The sequence below is a fragment of the Lithobates pipiens genome, unplaced genomic scaffold (assembly GCF_037356315.1).
Source record: "Lithobates pipiens isolate NorthernLeopardFrog02 unplaced genomic scaffold, aLitPip1_a1.2 Scaffold_25, whole genome shotgun sequence".
Lineage (NCBI taxonomy): Eukaryota > Metazoa > Chordata > Amphibia > Anura > Ranidae > Lithobates > Lithobates pipiens.
This window is the reverse complement of record NW_027507787.1, coordinates 214331241-214354287: the sequence shown is the minus strand read 5'-3', so window position 1 is coordinate 214354287 and position 23047 is coordinate 214331241. Positions and strand designations below refer to the sequence as shown.

Here is a 23047-nt window from a genome sequence, read left to right as displayed (position 1 = left end):
TATGGTGTGGTGAGGGTATTTATACCCTTGAAGGAGCATTGGTAAAGTCTCAGGCCATGGTTTTGGTAAATCTCAGGAAAAATCTAAAGGAAAATTGTAGAAGAAAATTGTATAATGTAGGGCCACTACATTATACAATTTTCTTGTACAATTTTCCTTTAGATTTAGTAAAACCATATAATATGAGATCAAGCCTAAACGCTTTTTTTTGTGTGCAACCAGGCAGGCCCTTGCACTAGGTGCATCTAAAAGAAATTGAATAATAAAATGATAGAATGTTTGGCCAGCCTTGGGCTCCATGCACACTCAAGGATCTGACTTTTAACTTTACTAGGTGGTCCATTTCTTTTCCTTTATGTCTTGTTTCCCTGGAAAAGGGGCATCATGATGGATCTGCGTCTGTGGCGCAGAAAGGCTGACGCTAATAAAGCAGCTCCTTGCGCCTTTTGTGCTGCAGGTACACAATGGAGCAGATGGGAAGGATTCTATTACACACTTGTGTGGGACTCCATCATTATCTAAACTACCCCAGGCCCTATTGACAAGTGGTCGACTATACTCCAGTAACACAAAAGCAGCTAAGACTCTTGAAAATTCTTTAATGTTCTGAGGGTGTGAAGGAACACAAGCAAGGCAACTGATATAAAACACAAGACAAAAAATAAAATAAAATAAATCAGCTTTTAATTTATGGATCAAATATAAGAAAATGACACATAAGCATCAATCAGGTGCAGGGTGTGAAATATAAAAATGATTATTTGCACTCTCTGAAAATCCATCTGTTCAGGGAAGTCTAGCCCACCTCCACCTAAATCAACTCACAGTTATTAACTTTTGTATCACTTGACCCTCCTTTTTAGATTGCAAGCTCTCAGGAGCAGGGACCCCCTAACCCTCTTGTCCTGAGCTGTATTGTAACTGTACTTTCCTTTTTATATTGTAAAAAGATGTCCAAAGTGTTGGCGATTTATATATCCTGAATAATAATTATAATAATAATTCTAAGCCATTGTTTACTCCCTTGCTCATTATCTTATAAAGCCCAAAATTCCAACATGATATTTTTAAGACAAAACTTTTTTTAAGATATTAAAATCCAAATAATTGATTTGCAGAACTAATAATAGCCTCCCTTTTCTAATTTCCTTCTACTGTCACAGGAGGGAAAGTTTGTATCTAAAATTGAAAAAGTTCAGTGTGTGAGCCATAGGATACAATGTAGCTGTTAACCTGTTCATTGCCAGAAGGGATATTATAGGATGCAATGTGGCTCCTAGCCTATTAATTGCCAGAATGGATACTCTAGGAATATGGCTGTTAACCTGTCCATTGCCAGAAGGGGTTTTGCAGGATGCAACCTGGCCAGAACATATTCTATGGGATGCAGTGTGGCTATTAACCTATTCATTGCCAGAGGAAGCTCTATAGGATGCAATGTGTGTTAACCTAGTCATTGCCAGAGAGGTTCCTATAGGATGCAATGTGCCTGTTAACCTATTCTTTGCCAGAGGGGATTCTATAGGATGCAGCGTGGCAATTTACCTATTTATTGCCAGAGAGGGCTCTATAGGATGCAGCGTGTCTGTTAACCTATTCACTGCCAGAGAGGGTTCTATAGGATGCAATGTGCCTGTTAACCTAGTCATTTCCTAGAGGGGATGCTATAGGATGCAATGTGCCTGTTAACCTAGTCATTGCCAGAGGGGATTCTATAGGATGCAATGTGCCTGTTAACCTAGTCATTGCCAGAGGGGATTCTATAGGATGCAATGTGCCTGTTAACCTAGTCATTGCCAGAGGGGATTCTATAGGATGCAATGTGCCTGTTAACCTAGTCATTGCCAGAGGGGGTTCTATAGGACACAGCGTGGCAATTAACCTATTCATTGCCAGAGAAAGTTCTATAGGATCCAGTGTGGCTGTTAACCTATTCATTGCCGGAGGGGGTTCTATAGGATGCAGTGTGGTTGTTAACCTATTCATTGCCAGAGGGGGTTAAGCAGCTGATTAAAAAAAGTAATGTCTTGCTTGTGATTCCTCCCCCGGGGTTCAAACGTGAAATACATGCCCCCCCCCCCCCCCCTTTTAATGTTTTAATGGACGATTAATGAAAGCTGCAGAAGTAAAGTTTGATCCTATTAGGTCGCTCTTTAGTGTTGGAGCATGGGTGGTAGGCTCCTGTCTCTTTAAGGTCACCCCGTGCTCTGGTATGGTGCAGACAAGGACAGCTGGCCAGTGGACATCTGAGTGACTCCAGCTTGACAACTGGGAGCCCAGTGGTGTGTGGCACGCGAATCGCTTGATGTCGCTATTTAAATGCAAATTGGTGGGGGGATCATTGGAGCCTCAACCCCCGTAAATTCACACAAAAGGAACACTTCACACTCTGCTAGGAGAAGAGGATTGCTGCTACGGGAGGTCCTGGCTGGCTACATGCAAATCGCATTCAAATCCAGGCACCTTCTGCTTGGCTAAGGTCAAGACTCGGTGCCATCAGGTTTTCAGGACTGATTACAGAGTGGGTGTAGATTGGGGGGGACAACATTACCTGCCCACCAATTAAAGATCACCTCTGCCATACCCCTTGTCATCAACCCCTCTGTGCTGCATGGAAAGCTCACTGACCACTTTGCAAACTTTTACAAATTGTCACAAGGCATTTTTAGTCCCTGCAGAAAAAAAAGTGACAGACCCCATCCAGTAAAGCCATTTATTTATTGTTCGGTGTATCTGCAATTTGTCACCTCTCCTTCCTTCCAGCGCAATGAAAATAGTTGAAATGCCACAAAATCACGGTAGATGCTGGCTAGGACTTTTGCAGAGGCGGAATAAGAGGTAGAAGATTCATTTAGAACGTTGGAGATTCAGGTCAGAACGCTAGGCTTCATTTAGAACGTTGAAGATGTACAGTAGAACGTGGCAGATTAATTTAGAACACCGGAGATACAGATTAGAACGTTGGGGGTTCAGTTGGAACGTTTGGATACAAATAAGAACTAGTGATAGTTTAGAACGTGAATGTTGGAGTTCATATAGAACGTCGAGCAAATATTTATATTAGAACATATGGGGTTCTAAAAGGTTGAGGTAACAGATGACAGAAAGTTGAGAATACAGGGTAGAAGCGTTGGGGTTCATTTAAAAGATTGGAGATACAGGTTAGAACTGCTTGGGTTCATTTAGAAAGTTTAGAATATAGAACGTTTTGGGTTCATTTAGAAAGTTTAGAATACAGGTTAGAACATTTGAGGTTCATTTAGAATGTTTAGAATACAGAACGTTTGGGGTTCATTTAGAGAGTTTAGAATACAGGTTAGAATGTGTGGGGTTCATTTAGAACATTGAAAATACAGGTTAGAACTTTGGGGTTCATTTAGAAAGTTTAGAATACAGGTTAGAACGTTTGGGGTTCATTTAGAAAGTTTACAATACAGGTTAGAGGGTTGAGGTTACACGTTAGAACGTCTGGGATTAATTTAAAAGGTTGAAGATACAGGTTAGAACGTTTGGGGTTCATTTAGAAGATTGAGGATACAATTTAGAACGCTTTTGGCGTTGAAATTTTTACATCAGAACGTTGAATATCAATTTAGAACATTGAAGATACAGATCGGAACGCTGCAGATTCATTTAGACTGTTGACGTTTTAGGTTAGAATGTTTGTTGCAAATGTTTGTTGCAAAACGTTGGGGTTTATTTAGAACGTTGGGGATACAGAGGAGAAAGTTGGGGTTTTCTTAGAACTTTGAGGATACAGAGGAGAACGTTGGGGTTTATTTAGAATGTTGGGGATAAAGAGGAGAACTTTGGGGTTTATTTAGAACGTTGGGGATACAGAGGAGAACGTTGGGGTTTATTTAGAACGTCGAGGATACAGAGGAGAACTTTGGGGTTCATTTAGAACGTTGGGGATACAGAGGAGAACGTTGGGGTTTATTTAGAACGTTGAGGATACAGAGGAGAACGTTGGGGTTTATTTATAACGTCGAGGATACAGAGGAGAACTTTGGGGTTCATTTAGAAGGTTGGGGATACAGAGGAGAACGTTGGGGTTTATTTAGAACGTCGAGGATACAGAGGAGAACTTTGGGGTTCATTTAGAACGTTGGGGATACAGAGGAGAACGCTGGGGTTTATTTAGAACGTTGAGGATACAGAGGAGATCGTTGGGGTTTATTTAGAACGTTGAGGATACAGAGGAGATCGTTGGGGTTCATTTAGAACGTTGAGGAAAATTTTAGATTAATTTCGAGTGTTGAAGATACAGATTACAACGCTGAGGATACAGATTAGAACATTTGGGGTTCATGCAGAACGTTGAGGATCCAGATTGGAGCGTTTTGGGGGTTCATTTTAGACAGTTGAAGACTAAGATAAGAAATTTGAAGATTCAAGAAAGTTGCAGATTTATTTAGAAACGTTACAGATACAGATGAGAACGTTGCAGACTCGTTTGCAGTTAAATTCAGAACGTTGAGGTTTTAGATTAGAACGTTGCAGATTCATATAAACCTGGAGGATTCCGACCAGAACGTTAAGAATGGAAATCTGGAGCAGATTTTTTTTTTTCCAGCATCAGGAGCATCTTGGTGATCTTATGGCAATATCGTGTTGCATTTCGCTTGTAGGCAACAGTATAGTGACACAAAGATAAAGTTGGTCCATGATAAAGACCCTATTTTCCACGCTTTGGGTGCAAGACCAGATGATGTAGAAAATGAGCTGAAATACATTCAGCCTCAGAGCCTGTTGTGAGGAGCAGCTGATTCCCTTATTCCTGTCCAGATGGCTTCTGAGCGCAGATTTGCATTCATTTTCCCTTAATATCGTCCAAAATAGTAGGGCAGCTGCATTTGTTGTCAAAAAGGTTTTAAACTCCTTTTCTTTTCTGGGGCAGGATCGTTACCTTATGTGATGGGTTAGTGCAAGTTTTTTTTTTTTTCTCCCCTCTCCCTCGCTTTCCTTAGTCAACAGTATCAGATTTAAAGGGATTTATTTTTAAATCTCCTAATTTGGTAATCAGATTTAAATCGCCCTGGCGCGTGTAATCTGAATTAAAGATACAGTTAATGATTTCAATCTTTTTTTTTTTTTTTTTTTTTTCATTCCTCTCCACTACTTTTTTTTTTTTCTTTAATTATATTCACATAGAAAAAAAAAAGAAAATAAATCGTGTGTCCGGCTGTGGGTGCCCACAATCCTTTTTAACCCCTTGCCTCCTACGTGCGAAGGAAACAGAAGCAAAAACTTTGCGTCTCATCTGCAAAGCAGGCCTTCTGCTCGGTCATAATTCAACGTGCCTACAAATCTCCAGGCCGTTTTAATAATACATGGCAATCAATATAGAAAAAGAAAATAATATATTAGTATAAAAATAATTTATTCCTTCAATCTGCTGTTTTTTTGTTTTTGTTTTTGGTGCATTGTATAAAAATAAAGGCGTTCATTTACAATTTTTTTTTCCCAGAATAAAAAAAAAAATCATAAAAAAATAAAACGCATCAATGAAATCTAAAAAAAAAAAAATAATAATAATAAAAAAAAATCTTTGAATTGCTATGATTTTTTTTCTTCTTCTACACACTTTGATTTAAGGTTATTAACATTCCATAGACACCGGCAATCTTTAATATGTGGCTATTTCTTCTAAAGACTAATCTCATTACTCTCAAATAGTCATAAAATATGATTTTATTATACTTACGTATTTAATTAGACGGCCAGCTATGTAATGGATTTGGAGATCGGTCTAAAGCAATAGCTTTGATAATTCACTTATCTTTGGCAATAGTCATTAACCCTCCAACACCAGCAAAATAGATTGCTTTAGAATACATCTATTTTCTCCCCTTAACCCTAGGAAGAAGGAAAGGGGTGGGGGGGGGGGGGGGCAAAGCTTGTCCCCTGGTAACACACATTGGGCTTTGACTCCACCGATTAATTAAAATATTGGAGGACCCTACCCTGCCAGTTCACCATCCCCAACAAGGAAATGATAGCACTTAGCAGCGAATTATCTCCTTCTAGATTATTATGATTATTTGACAATAAGGATGAGGCTATAGGAAAGGATCCAAGACAAGCCCAGGATGTCCCTTTAGGCTCGGCTTTAGCTTTGTCCTCCAAATTGCTTGTGTTTGCTTTAAATTCCAGACTCGCTCACCCCTGTGCACCCGGAGCCACAGAGATCAACATGCACAATGCAGAAGCTGGATGACTTCTTTTTTTTTTTTTTTTTTTCTGGACTCTCATCTCCCATCCTAGATATGTTGCTGTTCTCCCAGATTCCTAGAAATGCCATGTTCTCTCTCCTTTCCGGAAAGCAGCTGAAAGGGAAATAGGGCACCACTTCCACTCAGGCATCTGGTTTAGCTTTAACATTGAACATTCCCAGTTCCCTTTATCACTTTACACTTTCCCCACATCAGCAGTGATGGGCAAAGCACAATAGACATCCCCACATTTTCTCTTCTCGCTTTATAAAAAAAAAAAAAATAGAAAAAAAAGAAAGAAAGAAGCAAAACTCTGGCTGTTTTATATTCTTCCTAAAAAAAAAAAAAAAAAATCATTTAGGTGTTGGGGAAACATTTACAAGTTGTTGTCATCTGCCAGGTCCCAAGCATTACACTCAGCATCCACCAGGATCCTGAATCCTATAACCCCCCTCCTTTTCCTGGAGAATCAATTCACTGCTCATTCTACAGTATTTTATGCATGGAACCTACACAATTACAAGTGGTATTTTTATTTATTTATTCTTTTCCCTTCATTTATTTATAATCCTCTACTGTAAAGAATATGAGGGTAAAAAAAACAATAAAAATAAATAAATAAATGTGAATGCAAAAGTGATAAAGTAATAAATAATGGCAAGGCTTCATCTGACAAAGCAGTGTTAGAGGCTATGCACTTAACATATTGGTCCCTGTGATAATAATGATTAGTTAGTGTGTTTGCATTGATCGTGCTATTAAAATGTGGAAACAATGTGCATTCATGAGTGCAGTTTATACATCTTTTACATTTATCTATCTCTATCTATAGATACCAATGAATGCAGTTAATACAACTTTACATCTATAGCTATATAAATCTATCTCATGAGTGCAATTCATCTATCTATCTATCTATCTATCTATCTATCTATCCACCTATCTATCTATCTATCTATCTATCTATCTATCTATCCACCTATCTATCTATCTATAGATATCATTAGTGCAGTTTATACAACTTATATCTACATCTATATACCTCTATCTATCTATCTATCTATCTATCTATCTATCTATCTATCTATCTATCTATCTATCTATATATATATATATATATATATATATATATATATATATATATATACAACTTTACATCTATATCTATATAAATCTATTTATCTCATGAGTGCAATTTATACACTTTATCTATCTATCTATCTATCTATCTATCTATCGATATAGATATCATGAGTGCAGTTTTTACAACTTTAAATCTACATCTATTTAAATCTATATATATATATATATATATATATATATATATATATATATATATATATATATATATATATATACCTCTTGGGTGAAATTTCCACACCTATCTATCTATCTTAGATAGATAGACACATAGATAGATAGATAGATAGATAGATAGATAGATAGATAGATAGATAGATACATACATACATACATACATACATACATACATTTTCTGGAATGCTGTCTGCTGTTATATGATGCATATAGATATATATATATATATATATATATATATATATATGTGTGTGTGTGTGTGTATGTATGTATGTATATATATATATATATGTGTGTGTGTGTGTGCAGAGGCAAATTAGGCATCACATGGAATCTCTGACAGTACAAATATCACTAAATCCATTATATACAGTAAGTTTTACAATGTATATATATATATATATATATATATATATACAGTGATTTTTTATAACGCTGTCTGCAATATATATATACAAATACAACAATACAATACAATACAATACAGAAATCATACATTATATATGGTAAGTTTTACAATGCTGCCTGCAGATATATATATATATAGTTATTTTTACAATGCCTCTCTCTCTCTATATATATATACATACGTATATAATACACTATACAATTCCAAAATCGCCAAATACATTGTATATAGTAAGTTTTACAATGTTGTCTGCAGATATACATATATATATATATATATATATATATATATATATATATATATATATAGTGATTTTTGTATAGTTGCCAGCTGTTCCATGATGCCTAATTGGCCTATACAAGTTTTGGCTGCCTCTTGTTTCTTTTCAGATTTATTTGGCCGAATGATAAGTTCATTGGCTGTTGATATATATATATAAAGAAAAGGAGAAGGCCATGCATTATAAGCGGAATGAGTGCAGCCAGCCAGTGTGAGGTTACAGCAGTCACTCAGCACTAAACAAGCACAGCGCTGCCTGAGCTCCAGTTGCAGGAGGAGGAGGAGGAGGAGGAGGAGGAGGGAGGAGGGAGGAGGAGGGAGGAGGCGGCGGCTGACGAGGTGGAGGGAAGGCCGTCCCCTCCATATATGGACATAACCCCGCCCAGCGCACGTCAGCGGATGACAGCGCAGCTCCCCGGGGTTTAGAGTTTTGGCTCCCGGGAAAGGTTCCATTCCTAGGGGATAGAGGGCTGAGTTTTGTTCGCTTCCATCCATTCTGCAAGACGCTAAAGGCCCCCTCATCGAGCTCTCCTGTGTCCAGGAACACCTCCGTGGCAATCATTTTTTTTCTCGTTTATTTGTCTTTTGGAGCAGGAGATCTTTGCCAGAAGTGCTCGATTCAGCAGTGTCCTGAAGCCTTTTTGATGCTGTTTCGCTGGGATGACACCACATTGAGAGCCTCTACAAACACCAACAAAAAATATTTATTCTTCCTCTCTCACTGCAAGCACATTTCCGGCTAGTGGCACTTTTTTTTTTTTTTTTTTTTAATTTTTTTTCTTTTCTTTTTTTTTTTTTTTTATATCCATCAACAACAACGACTAAAGGAAGGCAGTCCAAGAATCCGCAAGAAGTGTTCTGCAAATTGTTTGTACCGTGCCAATCCGGGACAGCTTTGGAGAAGAAGCAAGACTTGAACTAGGTCCTCTCCTACTGATCCTGGGGAGTTATCATCACCAAGACTAAGAGGGGGAACCCCTCTCCAATTTTTTTTTATTTGGTGTTCTTTTTTTTTTTTTTTTTACTCTCTCTTTTTTTTTTTATTATTATTATTTGAACCCCACTTGGCAGGAGCTTAATTGTGCCCAAAATTGTTTTAATGTTTGGGATTCAGGAAAATATACCAAGAGGTGGGACCACCATGAAAGAGGAACCGCTGGGAGGTGGGATGAATTCAGTCCGGTCATGGATGCATACTGCAGGGGTAGTGGATGCTAATACAGCCGCCCAAAGGTACGTGTGCCAAATGGTCTTGGGTTTATTCCTGGTTCCTTGATTGTAAATCCCCCCCCTCCCCACCCCAATCCATGATCTCTATATCAATTACAATCTCCCTGACTTGTGTTGTATATGTGTGTGCCTCTGGTTACATGGTGCTTGGTGGCACAAAGCACATGCAGATGCTCTGTGGCCCCCATGCCTTGTTGCTTGGCACCCCCTTAGTGCCAGGCTCCTCTTACCCGGCGCCTCTCTGCTTTCCTCCCGCAGTGGTGTGGGTCTGGCTCGGGCGCACTTCGAGAAGCAGCCGCCCTCCAACCTGAGGAAATCCAATTTTTTCCACTTCGTCCTCGCTCTCTATGACAGGCAGGGCCAGCCGGTGGAGATTGAGAGGACGGCTTTCGTGGACTTTGTGGAGAAGGAGAAAGTAAGTCTGCAAACCAAACAGAAAAAGAAAAAAAAAGAATAATAATAATACTATGCAACATTGACAAGTCACAGGGCATAGTCCTCTTCACCTCCATCCATGCACATGGGGCACCAAAAATAATACATAAGCAATATTAATATAAAATATAATACTATATGCAACATTGACAAGTCACAGGGCATAGTCCTCAACACCTCTGCCATCCAGACACATGGGGCACAACAATAGGCAATATTAATATACAAATAATAATAATACTATATGCAACATTGACAAGTCAGAGGGCATAGCCCTCAACACCTCTGCCATCCAGGCACATGGGGCACAACAATAGGCAATACTGATATAAAAATAATAATACTATATGCAACATTGACAAGTCACAGGGCATAGTCCTCAACACCTCTGCCATCCAGGTACATGGGGCACAACAATAGGCAATACTGATATAAAAATAATAATAATACTATATGCAACATTGACAAGTCACAGGACATAGTCCTCAACACCTCTGCCATCCAGGTACATGGGGCACAACAATAGGCAATACTGATATAAAAATAATAATAATACTATATGCAACATTGATAAGTCACAGGACATAGTCCTCAACACCTCTGCCATCCAGGCACATGGGGCTAAACAATAGGCAATATTAATATAAAAAGAATAATAATACTATATGCAACATTGACAAGTCACAGGGCATGGTCCTCATCACCTCTGCCACCCAGGCACATGGGGCTAAACAATAACAGCTAGGCAATATTAATATAAAAAATATATTTTTTTACTATGCAACATTGACAAATCGCAGGGTATAGTCCTCAACACCTCTGCCATCCAAGCACATGGGGCACCACAATAATATCTAGGCAATATTCATACAAAAGAATAATAATACTATATGCAACATTGACAGATCGCAGGGTATAGTCCTTATCACCTCTGCCACCCATGCACATGGGGCACAACAATAATACCTAGGCAATATTAATATAAAAGAATAATAATAATACTATATGAAACATTGACAAGTCACAGGGCATAGTCCTCATCACCTTTGCCATCCATGCATATGGGGCACAACAATAATACCTAGGAAATATTAGTATAAAATAATAATAATACTATATGCAACATTGACAAATTGCAGGATATAGTGCTCATTACCTCTGCCATCCATGCATATGAGGCACAACAATAATACCTAGGCAATATTAATATAAAAGAATAATAATACTATATGCAACATTGACAAATCACAGGGCACAGTCCTCATCACCTCTGCTACCCATGCATAAGGGGCATAACAATAATACCTAGGCAATATTAATATAAAAGAATAAAAATACTATATGCAACATTGACAAGTCACAGTGCATAGTCCCCATCACTACTGCCTTCCATGCACATGGGGAACAAAAATAATACCTAGGCAATATTAATAATACAACTTTGCCATCGATGCACATGTGGCACAACAATAATACCTAGGCAATATTAATATAAAACATTTTTTTTTACTATACAACATTAACAAGTCTCCGAGCATAGTCCTCATCACCTCTGCCATCCATGCACATGGGGCACAAAAATAATACCTAGGCAATATTAATATTTTAATGGTCATCACCCCTGACACACGATTTGGAAAACTGAATAAACAATAGAGTAAAAAAACAAAACAAAAAACCCCCACAAAATTGTTTTTTTAATTTAATTATAATATTAATATTTTAATGCACATCACTTCTGACACACTTTTTGGAAAACTGAACATGACACTATAGTAAAGACACTAGAGTAAAAAAAAAAACACTTGGTTATCAACTTTACCATGCAAATGTTTTATAATATTAATATTAGAATGCATATTCCTACATTTCACACAATAAAACACTTAATATACTTGGTTATCAACTCTGCCATGCAGAAAATGATACTTATAAATTAATATTTGTAATTCACACTCCTATATTTATTACTTTTCAGTAAACTGAATGTAACAGCTTTAACTTAATAATGGTCAACAACTCTACACTCTGTGCATATGGCACAAAAAAAAAACAAAAAAAAAAAAAACAATATAGAATATTATAATTATTTTAAAGCACATTGGCTATCATTTCTGATAAGTATCCCTAGATCGTCACGTTATTCTAAACTGAAAGTAACATTTTAAAATGCACAATAGTCAACAAGTCCACACTTGTGTGCACATGGCACAAAAATTATAAATATAGATTATTATTCTAAGGCACATTGGCTATCATTTCTAATATGTACCCCGTTATTCTAACCGGGATAAAACACTTTTGATGCATAGTGGTCAACACCTCTATCATGCTTGTACATGGGGCGAAAAAATGTAGAATACAATATTACAATATTTCATTACCTCCAGATTTAACACGTTTTTGGTAAACTAATAAGAATCATGAATAGTGGTAATTAACTCTAGGAGGTCGAGTAAAAAGAATCAAAATAATGTATATGGGTCATGGGAAAGAATAAAACAAAAATATTATTTTAATTATTAGGGTTATTACTAATGTCATGTATGGGTAGACAAATTAACTTTAAATTTAGCACAATCAAGGCAACTATAAAAAAAAAAAGTTAAAAATGATGTTAATGTCTAGAATAACTTCATTGTCTTGCATGTGCTTATAGGTCAAAGGCATAAAGATAAAATTATTACATGCAAGCAATCACTTCTGCTACTAATGTGCACCCCAGCGTTCTTAGCTTTCACAGATTGGGGAACATGGTCAATACGAAAAATAATCAATTCATTTTAATTCATATTGGTCACTATCCCTGCTGTATGTGCTCCTATATGTCAATGATTGGGGGCAGCTACTAAGGGACATGCATATTAGCCGTCACCTCGGCTGTGCATATAAAAAAATAAAAAACAAAAAAACACTACCTATAACAGAGTGGAAGAAATGGCAAATAAAAAGTAAAAATATAATTTTAATACATCAGTTTTCATTACTTCTAATGCTGTCACATTTTACAAATTGGGGGAAGTAGTCAGAATTTATAAAGCAAATAAAAATAATAAAATTACATTAATACAAAAAATAAATATATACGCATGCACGGGTATTCCTAACTAGTATACACACACCAAAAAAAAAAAGAACTATATTCGTTTTTGCCTGCATGTGCTTGCATATGCAAATTAGAGCAACTCAAAATGAATTAAAATTAAAATTTATTGCAATGTGCTGCTGATTACTCCTGTCATGCAGGTGCATTCAGTTTACAGATTAGGGGGCACTGATATAAAAGAATGGAATGTCAGTGCATAGAGATGGGTACCCTTGCCATGCGTGTAGATGGGTACCCTTGCCATGCGTGTTTATACCCATAGTCCCAGAGCCCACAGATTGGGGCAACTATAGTCAAAGCATCGTTTTCTACTGAAATCCTACAAAATGAGCTCTAAGTGTACTCCAGAGGCGGCAAGGACCACGTGTAGGAGCCCCTCTTAATATTCCTGCCACCTCTGGCTTCCCAGGACTTAGCTGATGACTTAGAAACTTATCAGGAAATATTGACTGATTCAAGAGCTAAAAAAAAAGAAATAAATAAAAAAAACCTTTTCATAGTGTCACTGTCACCTGAGCTACAAAGAAGGGACATCAGCAAACACTGCCAACATGCCCCTTACATCTCATCCTCACTACCCCAAAACTACAACACAGGGCAAAAAACGTTATCTGATTTTCTAACTACTTAATTATCAAAGTAACACTCTACTATTATTTTCAGGAACCAAATAGCGAAAAAACTAATAATGGGATTCACTACAAACTGCAATTATTATACAGTAATGGTAAGTTTTTATAAACTATATTATGCACTGTACAAACACTGACTATTTAATATTGCATCGTCGCTTTAGTTTGTAAATTCGAATATATTTTTAATAAGATGCAAAGCTTAGGACGTATTTATAGGACTGATTCCCTTGTAAAAAGATAAAAGAACATTCTAATGTAACAATAATGTGATCATTTCATTTATATTAACTGGAAGGGTGCATCAATGTAACAAACGTGTTTCAACACTCTGTGCATCAGTCGTTTTGACAGCATGTTCTGATTAAGCTGCTCATCATTTTTCAAATATGGGGGGGCAAAATATTTCCAAGAATTAAACAAGAGCAATACTTGCCCCCAGATGTGGATTGGAACTTTTGTTCTGCGCTGAGGGGTGGCTGTCTTCCACCCAGTTTGCTCTTATTATACATACATATATATATATATACATTTAATTCTTGCCCTGACTGTTGCATGCAGTTTCCATGTTTAGCATGCCATAATCTTCTTAGTTGTGTTCAGTGAGTTTAGTACATATGGTGATCCCCCTTTTTTTTTCTTGCCCCCTTTTGCAGGAGTCAGAACAGAACAAGATCTTTATGTACGGCTAATAGACTCCATGACCAAACAGGTGAGCCACGTCCAAAACTTCTGCTTGTGCAAAGTTTGTATGGGCTGCTGTCATAGTTTATTTCTGTGGGAGGATGAGAAAGCATCTACAGGTTTCCCTGTCACTACAAAGTGTTCTTCATTCATCAACCGTGTCTCCAAACAGAGTCTTGACACAACAATCTCTATGTCTCCCAGTGCAATGGGCAGAGGCTGGATCCCCAGCCACTACTCCTTATTCATCATGTCCCCAAACAGAGCCTGGACACAGAAACTCTTCTGTCCCCCTGTGCTATGAACAGAGGCTGGGTCCACCATCAGCTGTGTCCCCACAGTCTTCTATCCCCCTTGGTGCTATGAACAGAGGCTTGATCCACCATCAGCTGTGTCCCCACAGTCTTCTGTCCCCCTGTGCCATGAGTAAAGGTTTGGTCCACCATCAACTATGTCCCCACAGTCTTCTGTCCCCCTGTGCTATGAGCAGAGGCTTGATCCACCATCAGCTTTGTCCCCACAGTCTTCTATCCCCCTTGTGCTTTGAACAGAGGCTGGGTCCACCATCAGCTATATCCCCACAGTCTTCTGTCCCCCTTTGCTATGAGCAGAAGCTTGTTTCACCACCAGCTGTGTCCCCACAGTCTTCTATCTCCTGTGCTATGGGCAGATGTTGGGTCCACCGTCAACTGTAACCCCAGAATCTTCTATCTCCTGTGCTATGGGCAGAGGTTGGGTCCACCATCAACTGTGAACCCCACAATCTTCATCAGCTTGGTCCCCACAATCTTTTGTCCCCCCCCCCCCCCCACATTGCCTTAGACAGAGACTTGGTCCACAACCTGTGCTCCTAATTCAACAGCTGCGCCCCCACATGCACAGAGCCTGGACAATAAGCCCCAGCAACCCCCTCTGCCCCCCCCCCCCCCAGTGCTATGGACAGAGGCAGTTCCCCCCAGCCAGTGTGCCATGGGTGAAATATCAGCTGCTCTCTGTTCCTCTATTCACCTCTGCCTCTCCCATCTCATCATTCAAAGTGCAAGCTCAAGAGGTCACCAAAAGCGTCTATTTCCTGCCCCTGTGCCTCCATCAGGCACTCCCTGTCACAGCTTGTAAATAACCTAATTACATGGGCTTGCTTATTAAATTATTTAACCTGTCGTGTACAACTTTTCTGATAGTAACGAGAGGTTATCGATAAAAATCCATAGCAATTACGTGTAGTGCCAGGCAGCTCGCCCAATGTATATATAATATATATATGTATACATAATACATATATAATATATATATATGTATACATAATATATATATATATATATATATATATATATATATATATATATATATAAAAAATATGTGGTATGTGCACACAGGCAGGTGTAATATACACATCATTAATTATATTTTATACATTATATTTTTGTTTTTATATATACACGTATGTATCATACTTAGAAAATATATTCATATATATCTATATCTATATATATATATATATATATATATATATATATACATCGATGTATCATTAATATATTTCTACAGTTTAATATAGTATACATATTACAATTATATAATAATACTATATTATTATTATTGTTATTATTATCATACATAACAATGACACTTAGACATGGATGGTAGATAGATGGATAGTTAAAGAGATGGCTAGATAAAGACGTTTATTTACGTCCATATTGAAATCGGTTTCCCTGCCAATAATGAAGGCAAGCAAGCAGCAGCAGAATGAAGTGCAGGACTAATAAATAAACAAATACAAGTAAATTATCATCTGAGGAATGAGCTGAGCTCCCTTCCACCCATTGCCATGCCTGTGATTTCCAGCAGCTCGCCCCTGTGCACACTGCCGCAGGCGAAAAGAACAAACTTCTTCTTTTTATTGTCTAAGCCGGTTGATTTCGGATTTGTCACTGATGCCACTTGAGTCCCCTCCTAAGGAGGAGATGAAGTGACAGCGGCCAGGGGGACAGGGGAGGCACTGGAGCTTCCAGCACTGATCTGAATGGGGACACAGAGTGCTCCTTTCTTCCCTTTGTATACAAACAGTTGAATGGTGCTTGCACCGTCCTGGCTGGTCTACAGTAATTAAGTGCTGCTGCTGTAGGAACCAGGACCGTCACCCTCCAAAAAAAATAAAATAAAAAATAAAATAAATAAAATCACATTAAAAAAAATTAGCACCTAATAATAGGAAAACGACAGAGACAAAATCGAGTAGAAATAAAAAGTATTTATTGTTCATTTAGCTGGAGGGATGTCACAGCCTAAACAGAGGAGACAATCTAGGCATTTCATCTCCTAGCCAGTAACTGATCAAAGATTAAATGGCGCTGAACCGACAGTTTATGGATTTCTGTTTGTGCTACAAAACCAAAAAATAAATCATATCTAAATACTAGGCACAACGAGGCGATCAGCAGCCCGGGCTCAGTATGGAGGGAAGCTGCTAGATCAACAAACATTTGGAGGGAGCAGGCTCAGTGTTGTCTTTGCTGTACCCTATTGCTGCCTGTTTTCAAAACACTATCTGTTATTAAAGCTGCTGTGTTATTATTATACTGTCAGCCTCATCTCCGGGCCAGGGACAAGGCTCTGTGCTTCCAGCAGCGCTGGCAACAGGCGCTACAATAGCTACTAATAATCCCCCCAGCTCTGCTAAAATAGCAGCCTGGGACAGTGCAGGGCACAGCATGGCAGGGCAGGGCAGACCAGGACAGGACACAGCATGGCAGGACAGGGCAGAACATGGCAAGACTGGACATGGCAGGACAGGGCAGTACATGGCAAGACTGGACATGGGAAGGAAAGGGCAGAATATGGCAGGACAGGACAGGGCAGAACATGGCAGGACAGGACAGAGCAGAACATGGCAGGACAGGGCAGAACATTGCAAGGCAGGACAGGTCAGGAAAGGGCTGAACATGGCAGGACAGGGCAGAACATGGCTAGACTGAACATGGGAAGGAAAGGGCAGAACATGGCAGGACAGGGTAGAACATGGCAGGACAGGGCAGAACATGGCAGGACATAGCAGAAAATTGCAAGGCAGGACAGGGCAGAAAATGGCAAGCAGGACAGGACAGGACAGGACAGGGCAGAACATGGCAGGACACGGCAGAACATGGCAGGACATGACAGAACATGGCAAGACACGACAGGGCAGAACATGGCAAGACAGGAGAGGAGAGGGCATAGCATGGCATGACAGGAGAGGGCAAAGCATGGCAGGACATGACAAGAGAGGACACACAGAGGCGACAGGGCTGAATATGACAGGACACACAGTGGGTAGAACAGGACAGGCACATGTGTTCTGGAGATCAGAGTCAGGAGATAGATAAACCTTTGGGGGATATACAGACTTGTATATGGCTCTTGCTATAATAGCTGCGATAACTTTTTAAGAGAACACTATTGTCGCTATTATTTTCCTCTATTTAAATCACCCCGAAATATTTCATAATTATAAAGTAACCTCCATTTATTCCTTTTTTATAATTGCACAGCATTGTTTCTTGTGCTTAACGAGGAAAAGGGGGGTGGGTTTGGAGATGATAAAATGACACTGTTTAAATTCACAATAAAAATATAGAATCAAATAATTAAAAGAATATATATAGCTATAGATCCATATAATATATAACATGTAATATAATAATATATAGTAAAGTACCATAAGTCCCATATTATAATAATGCAATGCCATCATTTATTAATGTATATTAACATAGATGTATATAGCAATTATTAGATTTATTTATTTTATTTTGTGTGTGCTATTGCCTTGCATCCCTGTTGTCCTGGCTACCACCACCCGGCTGTGGCACTGAAAGTGTCAAGTGGCTTAAAAAAAAAAGAAAAAGAGATACCCAATTAGTGCCTTTATGAGGTGTTGAAAGGGATTAGCTTTCAAATATTGGGATGGCTGGCCAGCCAGGGAAGTCAGCGGTGCCTGGGATAATTCTTTTGCCCACAGAGAGTAAATAGTGCTGGGCAGCGTGGCAGGTCTGCTGGGGTCATGGCTTTGGCTTAGGGTGGGCACACAGGAGAAGTGTCAGGCCTGTTGGAGAAGAAGGGGGAGGGAGGAGGAGGTGGGGGGGGGGGGTGCAGGCAGGCTGAGCTGTACACACAGCCATGTGTTTAGTGTTAGTACAGCGATGCCCTGTTCTAGTATGGGGCTTGTAATGATCCAGCCCGCAGCTGATTCGTGTTAGTGGAAGCAAGGCCATGAGCAGGCTGATGAGACCCAGCTGGGGTGGAGGGCAGCTGTGGGAGGCCCCACTGGAAGTTTCAGAAGCCCCCTTGGAAGATTAGCACTGCTGGGCACTCAGCTGGCGGCCCGGGGGCCGCCTGTGGCCCTCCTACGCTACCTGGTCCCTGTTGCAAAAAAATAAATAAAAAAAAGACATTTAAGTAAAGACTATTTTTTTGTGTGCTTATTGCCTAAAGATTTGCTAGGTCGGGGGACCTGCTTTTGCATGTTGCTGGCAATAGCTGGCATTCCTAGCACAGCTGGTGTTGCCCAATGCTTCCCGGGCACCCAGGGCTACAGAAAATCCCAGAGAGGGCAATCAATCCCACAGCTGTCCCTGATTTCTGAGAACAGTCCTTGATTTCTGGGGTTGTCCCTGGAAATATCAGATAACTTTACATCATCCTTTTATTGAACGTTACATTGTATCTTTCTTGCACTCCTGATCTTTGCAGTTTTAAAAGATATTAGAATCGATTATAATTGTATAATTCAATAGCCATGCGATGATGGGATTGTAGTGTACCACAGTCAATTCAGGCAAAACTGCTTCTAAATTTGGTCCATCCCTAAACTGTTGGCAGCTGCAGAATAATATTACAGATGAAACAATATTCTTTGCTTATTTCCTTTGCTGACAGACAGCATTAACATCGAATTAGAAGGCAATTTGAGGGCCCCAGGATCTAAGTGGTTGGCTGCAGTGATTAGACAGAGCTGAGTCCCAGTCCAGGAAGAGCTGTGACCCAGATATGGATACCGTACATAGCCTGTGGTTAGCCGCTCAGCTGGTCTCTGGATGAGCCCCGGCTATAGGAAACAGCACTGAGCCGCTGTGGATGGCACCTAGCCCGCCTGGGAGACTGGCTGGAGCTTTGGCTGGCAGTGCAGGTCCATTTCAGAGCTGGGATATGTGGCACTCAGCCCTGGAACCATCCATTCATCTCAATGCTTCCACCATCCTTCCATATCTCCGTCTATCTCTCCTTCCACCACCTTCCATTAATTCATCTCACCTTCTTCCAACCATCCTTCCGTTTATCCAGCTCTCCTTTTTTCCTACCACATGTCCATCCATCTCTCATCCACCCGTCCATATATCCAACTACCTCTGCTTCATCTATCCTTCTTATATCCATCCACCTTCTTCATCCAACCTACAATATATCCAACTCTCCTTCTTCCATATATCAATCCCTCCTCCATTCATTCATCCATCAATCCATCCATTCATCTCTCCTTCCTTCATTCCTCCCTCCATCCATTCTTCTGCTTTATAAATTCTTCTACATAATTAACTCTTCTTTATCCATTCAATCCATCTCTTCTACCTCCATCCACTCATCCTTCCATATATCAATCTAGCTCTCCCTCCGCCATCTTCCATTTATCCATATGCTTCTACTTCCACCATTCTTCTAAATCCATCTCTCCTTCCTCCATTCATTCTTTATACATTCTTCTTCATATGTATATCTCCTTTATCGATCCATCCATCCATTCATCTCTCCTTCCTCCATCCATCCTTCTACTTCATACATTCTTTTACATATTTTTCTCTCTTTTATCAATCCATCAATCTCTCCTACCTCCATCCACTCATCCTTCCATATATCCATCTAGCTCTCCTTCCACCATCTTCTATTTATCCGCATGCCTCTACTTCCACCATTCTTCTATATATCCATCGCTCCTTCCTCCACCAAGCCTTCTACTTCATACATTCTTCTACATAATTTTCACTCCTTTATCTATCCATTCATCTCTCCTACCTCCATCCACTCATCCTTCCATACATCGACCCAGTTCTCCTTCCACCATCTTCCATTTATCCATATGCCTCTACTTCTACCATTCTTCTATATATCCATCTCTCCTTTCTCTATCCATCCTTCCATATATTCATCTGCCTCTCCTTCCATCATTCTTCTGTATATCCATCTGTTGTTCCTCTATCCATCCATATATCCATCTACCTCTTCTTATTTCATTCTTCATCCATCTGTCCTTCCTCCATCCATCCATATATCCATCTACCTCTACTTCTTCCATTCTTTTATATATTCATCTTTCCTTCATCCATCCATCCACATATCCATCTACCTCTCCTTCCACTATCTTTCTATTTATCCATCTGTCCTTCATCCATATATCCATCTACCTCCTCTTCCAACATTCTTCTATTTATCCATCTGTCCTTCCTCCATCCATCCATATATTTATCTACCTCCTCTTCCACCATTCTTCTATTTATCCATCTGTCCTTCATCCATATATCCATCTACCTCCTCTTCCACCATTCTTCTATTTATCCATCTGTCCTTCCTCCATCCATCCATATATTTATCTACCTCCTCTTCCACCATTCTTCTATTTATCCATCTGTCCTTCCTCCATCCATCCATATATTTATCTACCTCCTCTTCCACCATTCTTCTATGTATCCATCTGTCCTTCCTCCATCCATCCATATATTTATCTACCTCCTCTTCCACCATTCTTCTATGTATCCATCTGTCCTTCCTCCATCCATCCATATATCCATCTACCTCTCCTTCCACCATTCTTCTATTTATCCATCTGTCCTTCATCCATCCATCCATATATCCATCTACTTCTCCTCCATAATTTTTTCTATACATCCATCTGTCCTTCCATCCATTCTTGTATTGATCCATCTACATCTCATCCTTCAATTGTTCTATATATCCATCTGTCCTTCTTCTATCCATCCGTATATCCATCTACTTCTCCTTCTTGCATGTTTACATATATCCACTTCTCCTTCCTCCATCCTTCCACCTATCTCTCCTTCCTCCTTCCATTTAGGCAGCCATCAGTGCATGTCTCCTATAGCCATCCTTCCTTCCACCCAGCAGACTGGAGGAGCAGAGCGCACCTATACCCTGCACCATCTGTCAGAGCCTATGTTCAAAAGCCACTCATCCGTACTCTCACACACACTGCCTTTTTACCAAAGAAAAATCATTGTTAGCACTTTCAAAATAAACACCAGATTGCCCATTAGCGCTTTCTCTCTAAATATCATCCAGTGATCAGCATATTGCAGAGCACAAGGCACTCAGATTCCTCAGGGCGCTCAGCTCCTCCATATCTCCTAGCAGGACCCCCATTTTCCTGGCCATGTTATTTTATCTCCATTACAAGGAAGAAGAAAAAAAAATCCTATAGCAAACTGGAGCGCTTTATTGCTTGCCAAGGGAGAGTGTTTGCATAGAAATCATTTTACAGACACATAGACCCAGGCAGATCAGCGGCTCTGGGCTTTTAATAGACTCAGTGGAAGTTGAGAGTTATAAATTAGTGTGTTGATGTGCAATTTGTAAACTGTGCCCAAGGTAAAATGATGGCATTGTAGGGAAGTGTCACTATTTACAGCCATGCATGGGTTACTGTACTTAAAGGGTTAATAGCAATTGCAACAATGCAAAGGATAACATGTATTGCATATGAAGAAATATAGAAAGTCATAGAGACACGGTTAGCAGAAGGCTTACATAGGTTTCTGTTCTTCTGTTTATATATATATATATATATATATATATATATATATATATATATATATATATATATATATATATATATGTATATATATATATATATATATATATATATACATATATACATATATATATATATATATATATATATATATATATATATATATATATATACATTGTCATGATCAAACGCAGCATTTTATGGGTTAACATACTCACAATGTACAGTGTGGCGATTCACAGTGTTGCATGGGTTAAAGTTATGACAGGGAGTAATTGGGTCAGTTCAAGCATTGCATAGGTTATTACATTGACAGTGATTATAGTAATGAGGTCGAATATAGTAGTGCATGGGTTAATTTCTCTCTTTTTTTTTCTTTTTTTTTAGTGGTAGGTAATGAGGTCGGTTACAGCATTGCACGGGTTGATGTTTTATGATAGAGTAATGGGGTGATTTGCAGAACTGCATAATATATAATGTTACATTACTACATTATTACCATGGAGTTGTGGGGTGAGCTGTAGGTAGGTGGGTTAATATTCTGATAGGAAGCAATGGAGTGAGTTGTTGCATTGAATAGGTTCATTTGTGAAAGATGTCACTGAGGTGAGTCGCAGCACTGCATGGGTTAATATAATGGGGGGAACTGGAGCATTGCATACGTTAATATTGAGACTTAGGCTTATGGGGAAATGTGTAGCACTACATGAGTTGTGAAAGGGGGTACTGGGGAGAGCTGCAGCACTGCATGGGTTAAAATTGTGACAGGGGGTCTAAGGGAGAGCCTCAGCACCGCATAGGTTAAACTTGTAGCAGGTGGCAGTGCATGGGTTACAGTGGTGGAAGAGGGTAGTGGGGGGAGACGCAGCACTGCTTGGGTTAAATTGAAGCAGTGAGCAATGTGAAGAGATGCAGCACTGCATGGGTTAATACTAATGACAA

General features: G+C 39.3%; 1 protein-coding gene across 23 annotated transcripts in view; it reads left to right on the top strand.

Moving 5' to 3' along the window:
- Positions 1–8652: 8652 nt before the first annotated feature.
- EBF3 (EBF transcription factor 3) overlaps positions 8653–23047 on the top strand; it is a 214631-nt gene continuing 200236 nt past the window's right edge. For 4 of the 23 annotated variants that reach the window (XM_077455532.1, XM_077455539.1, XM_077455536.1 and 1 more), the window contains exons 1-4: positions 8659–9453; positions 9709–9865; positions 13655–13718; positions 14280–14335. In XM_077455532.1, the coding sequence (XP_077311658.1) occupies positions 9320–9453; positions 9709–9865; positions 13655–13718; positions 14280–14335 (411 nt within the window). In that variant the 5' untranslated portion in view covers positions 8659–9319. Of the gene's footprint in view, positions 9454–9708; positions 9866–13654; positions 13719–14279; positions 14336–23047 lie in introns of all 23 variants that reach the window. The other 19 variants (XM_077455523.1, XM_077455534.1, XM_077455528.1 and 16 more) reach the window with 9 other exon arrangements.